General features: G+C 34.6%; 1 protein-coding gene across 1 annotated transcript; it reads right to left on the bottom strand.

Annotated features, from left to right (window-relative positions):
- Window positions 1–754: 754 nt before the first annotated feature.
- Window positions 755–4,241, bottom strand: LOC122604440 (aluminum-activated malate transporter 8-like). Its single transcript, XM_043777334.1, has 6 exons — window positions 4,004–4,241; window positions 3,758–3,898; window positions 3,392–3,664; window positions 3,180–3,307; window positions 2,691–2,837; window positions 755–1,189 (listed from the first exon to the last, which is right to left on the bottom strand). Exons 1-6 carry the CDS (start codon window positions 4,239–4,241, stop codon window positions 755–757), a joined length of 1,362 nt encoding a protein of 453 aa, XP_043633269.1.
- Window positions 4,242–4,830: the final 589 nt, after the last annotated feature.

Genomic DNA, 4,830 nt, shown 5'->3' on the forward strand with positions numbered 1-4,830 from the left:
CATGACAATTTTTTTTTTCTTTAACTTTATGGAGATGTATTTTCAAAATTTCAGTATTTACAGTTTGCTCTCTCCACTTATGTTTCTTTCTGATTTAGTCCAACATTAAAAAAGAAATTTGCTTTGTTTATTTAAGAATCCAAATACTTTTGTTGTATTTTCTTTTATTATTATTTTTTTTGTATTTTGTTATTTTTGATTTTTTAAATCTATAATTTTTTTTTATTTTTTTATTTTTGTTTTTTCATATCTATATTTGTAATTTTATGTTTTTTTTATAACTTTTCTAACATTTATGTAGTTAAATTCTTACATCATTTTTCGGGGTAAACATAAATATGATGGTATGCCTTATTGCCTTTAAAAATAAAAAATATATATAAACACGACAAACACAGACGTTTTAAAAATTGACGCCGCCCATCGGGCGGGTCGAACCACCTAGTTATAAATAATGTGGAAATGGTAACGTTAGAAAAAATAATTAATTACGAGTAACACAATACGTACGTGTGGTCACGCGAATTTAAGTCTAGTAAATTAATTACTATAAACTAATCTTGTTAACTTCAGATTATGCAGACAACGGCCTTTCTGATGAATTAATTAATTTCTATGGCCTCAAAATTAATCTCATCACCCAAATAATGAGTCCAGCATCATCTCCTTTATTAAACTTCAATTCATATACTTATATTAACTAATTATTATCTCCTCCTATTTTTATCTCCAAGGATCATAATATCTCCTGTGATTATGGAAAAATCTTGTGTATCATAACAGCAACAAAACCTTTATCTTGATCATCATGAGGAACAGATTGTACAACTTCACCACTACAAAGATGTGATTTTTCGCTTTCATTCAAGGATTTTGTGAATCGGGCTTGTTCTGAAAGCCCTTCAACGGCCACAAAGATTGAATCGATGCATTTAACTATGTCGATTAGTATTGACGCGACTGTGATGATTGGTATTGTTTCAAGAAGATCCCATTCTCCTACCAATGAAGTTTGCAGCGTCGTTTTTACCTCTTTTACCATCTTTTTAGATGTTTGTAGATGCATGATCGAGTTAGAAGGATAAGAAAATGACTTTATTGATAATGCTAATTCCTTTAGAGCTTTTCCAGCCTCCATGCTCATTTTTGTACATGGTTCTTGAACACTTTTTCCAAAGTCTGAAGATGCCTGTAGTATATGATGAACGTAAAGCAATTATTTAACGTTGTAGGCGACATATTAACAATTTCTTACATACATACTTTGGCTTCCTTTATATTAGTGCATATAGTTACTAGCTAGTAATTAAGAGTTAAGACCCCTCCATGCTCATTTTTGTACATGGTTCGCCACTTCCCTCATCGGTTGATGTTACGTTAACACTTTTACACTGACATACCTTTGCTAAGAGTAATCGAGGCTCATTACTTTCTCCTGACTTCCTTTATCACTTTAATTTTTCTATTAATTTACACACGCACATCTACGATACATATAAACATATTAAAAAATGCAGACCCACACCCGATGGGGTCCCGATACCCGCACCTAATTTGACCGGGGAATCCCCGATGTGCAGGGGCGCAGCTATTAATGGGCGGGGAGGGGCGCCCGACCCCCCGAATTTTTTTTTGCGATGTAGGAGGTATATTGTTTTCGTGTAAAAAAATTTCGATATACTCGGTTTCGACCCTCCATTTACCCGAAATTTAGCGTTAGGGGAAAAAAAAATTTAATCGCGACCCCCCAGTGAAAATAACCTAGCTTCGCCACTGCCGATTTGACCGGGGATGGGGAAGGTATGGGGATGTAAATCTAATCCCCGATGCGGATAGGGACGGGGATGGGAAATCGTAAATCCCCAATCATCATACCCGAACCCGAAAATACTATATATATTTATTAGAATCACATTAAGTTGATATCTATATTCTAGAATCAATTTTAAGTTTAGAACTTTTATTTGATATTCTTTTTGTGTTATATTTTATTAATCATTTACTTAACATATATACTAGTTTATACATAGAAAAAAATGTTGAATTATACATTCTCCTACATATCTTCTATTAATATAAATTCATGTTCATTCAAAAAACGTATCCCCGATACCCGATGGGGACGGGTATGGGGATGCAATTTAATTCCCCGACGGGGAGGGGACGGGGATGGCCGGGGATTATAAGTGAAAATCTGGTACGGAGATGGGGATTGAGATCCCCGACAATCCCCGCCCCATTGCCATCACTCCACACCCTCCTTATCACAATCTCATCGGTTAACAAAAGGAAGCAACAGATACATCAAATGAGGACATGGTGCCAATGGCATTACTAGTGATATGATGAGCTAAAAATAGACAACCGACGACTCCTATATAGTCCCATTGGCGCCACAGCTCTATGTGCAATTGTTACAATTATAACGTACAAAAAATAACTCAATAAGCATTAAAAATTCGTATAAGAGTTATTTTGTGTACTTATAATTTGACCTTTATCATGAATATGAAGGCATTTTAGATGTATATTCATTTAATGAGTATTTGTTTCTAATGTATTTGATTGTGCAAGAGATTAAAAATGCATCCTGGCCCCATTTCTTTTTTAAATCTTTGTACAAGCATCTTTGTTTTTACTTGAATGTGTGTGATTTTATGAGAAAGAATATGTGTAGTTTAAATTCATACTTGAAATTTGGAATGATCAAGATATCCATTTAGAGCTTCAATATGGTATGCACATTGCCTTGTAAGAACACCAATCTTCATATATTGTTTCCATGGGTGACTAAACCGAAAGTTGCCATGTCCTGGTTCCCACCATGCAAAATTTGCCTGCTTTCAATTCATATATACCGGTTAATATCACTCACAAAATTATTCAACAAATGTTTGTATATATGTATTTGTTTATATATAAACATGTATAGTATTTACGAAGTTCTGAACCAGGCCACCAGCATGGGGATCCTAGGTTCGAGTCTTGTCAAAGACAAATTTGAGATAATCAGGGGATTATTAACTGAGTGGGATTCACCCAGATACTACTCTGGGTTGTGATTAGTGTGTATCAAATAGTACATGGGATTAGGGGTTTCCATCCAATTACCCCCAACGAAGTGCCGTAAAAAAAATAGTATTTACGAATGGTACCAGTAATTAGTAAATTAAACTTACCAGGGATTCCTCAGTGGCTTTAGAATTAAGAACACTTTTGTAAGCTACAAGAAATGATTTGTCAGTTTCTTTAGATTCATCTGCTTTATCTCCTTCTGCTGTAAATTGGAAAAATTCTCCTCCAAATCCTGCAAATTTTATTCCAAGTTAAAACAATACTTCTATAATAATGCGGCGTATGAAGATTTACAGTTGAGTATATGATAATGTACCTTCTAAGAAGCGAGAAAGCTTTTCCAAATTCGAAATGATAAGATTATGAACATCTTCGCCGGCCCATACAGGGCAAACACATAGGGAAATTATAATACATGTTGCACCACCTAAGATAATTGTCGATAATCGTTGGTGTGCTAGTTCTAAGATCTTATCAACACGATAACCCGACACAGCTACTAAACTGAATGTGAGGATAAATATTAGCACCCCATAATCGTACCTCCTTTTTATATGAGGAATGAATCTTGTAAAGGTAGCTGCCGCGACTTCATGTAAAACATTTCTCAGTTAAAACTAATCTATGTATACATAGACTGAAAACAAAGGAGTGTAACAAGTTTTGGGTGAAAGATTCTCACCTAGAACAAAGACAAGGCATCCAAGAACAATGGGTTCAGCCTTCGGTCCGAATAGGCTAGCAAAGTATTTGGCCCCAAGGCCTAGTACACCGGCTACCAAAGTGGCCAAACCTCTATTCATACCTTTGCATAAGGTTGCTCCTAACAAAAACCAAAGTGAAATGATAACATTTTGATTAGATAGAAGCATTAAGCAATCCAAAGGTAAACATTTTAAGATAATCATGGGAGATTTCAAGAACTTACCGGCCGTGTACTCAAAAACAACGACGACTGTCAAGATAGCCCAAATGCCTGCATCACCTATGCCTTTATATAATGGCCTAAGATAGTAAACCATAGAGACCAATGTGATTGCTAATGCCACCTTGAATGAGTGCATGATTCTCCTAGGATCATCTTTCCCGAGCTTTTCTACTCTCTTAATGAAATCGACAATTGAAACCTTCGTTTTCAATGATGAAGGCTTGAAGACGATCTCCATGGTAGCTAGAGAAAGAGATCAAAGATGAAACAGTAGTTATTAATTAAGTGAAATGAATTTGATGACATATATAGGGAGTGTGAATCTTAAAGAGAGTAAAAAAAGGCAAGTGGTGTTCATGCATTTGGAGGGTTCTCTACAGGCAAAACATTACAAATAGTGGATTTTTTATGCTAATTAAAAGTTTTATATATTAGTATTACATACGTTTCATATATAATTAATACTTTATTTTTATCGAAGGTTCAATCATTCATATAATCATCATATATATATATTGAACCACTCATCTGCTTTTTTGATTTATATTATTATTCAGGTTGAAGGTAACTTAATTAAACTACGTACAAAACTGATCGAAGCACGTCATTGTTGGTTCTACAAACCACAATTAACTAAATGTAGAATCTCTTTTACACTTGCGACTATGAGGCAATCGATTTCTTAAAGAGCCAGAGTCAATGGGCGCGTATCCCGCGACAAGAATTATTTTTGAAAATGGTCATATTTTAGTGTGTTTGTCAAAATAGTTTTTAGTAAAAAAAATTTATGAAACTAGTAAATCAGAGTTTGGGAAAACCGGACTCGC

This window comes from Erigeron canadensis, chromosome 6, assembly GCF_010389155.1.
Source record: "Erigeron canadensis isolate Cc75 chromosome 6, C_canadensis_v1, whole genome shotgun sequence".
Lineage (NCBI taxonomy): Eukaryota > Viridiplantae > Streptophyta > Magnoliopsida > Asterales > Asteraceae > Erigeron > Erigeron canadensis.

Bases quoted from the DNA above. Each gene is read 5' to 3' on its own strand.
- LOC122604440 (XM_043777334.1), bottom strand. From the start codon at position 4,241: ATGGAGATCGTCTTCAAGCCTTCATCATTGAAAACGAAGGTTTCAATT. The intron at 3,308-3,391 runs GTACATTATCAT...TAAAATTTGCAG, and splicing joins GCTTTCTCGCTTCTTAGAAG to GATTTGGAGGAGAATTTTTC. The intron at 1,190-2,690 runs GTATGAATTTAA...CATATACTACAG, and splicing joins TTGATCATTCCAAATTTCAA to GCATCTTCAGACTTTGGAAA.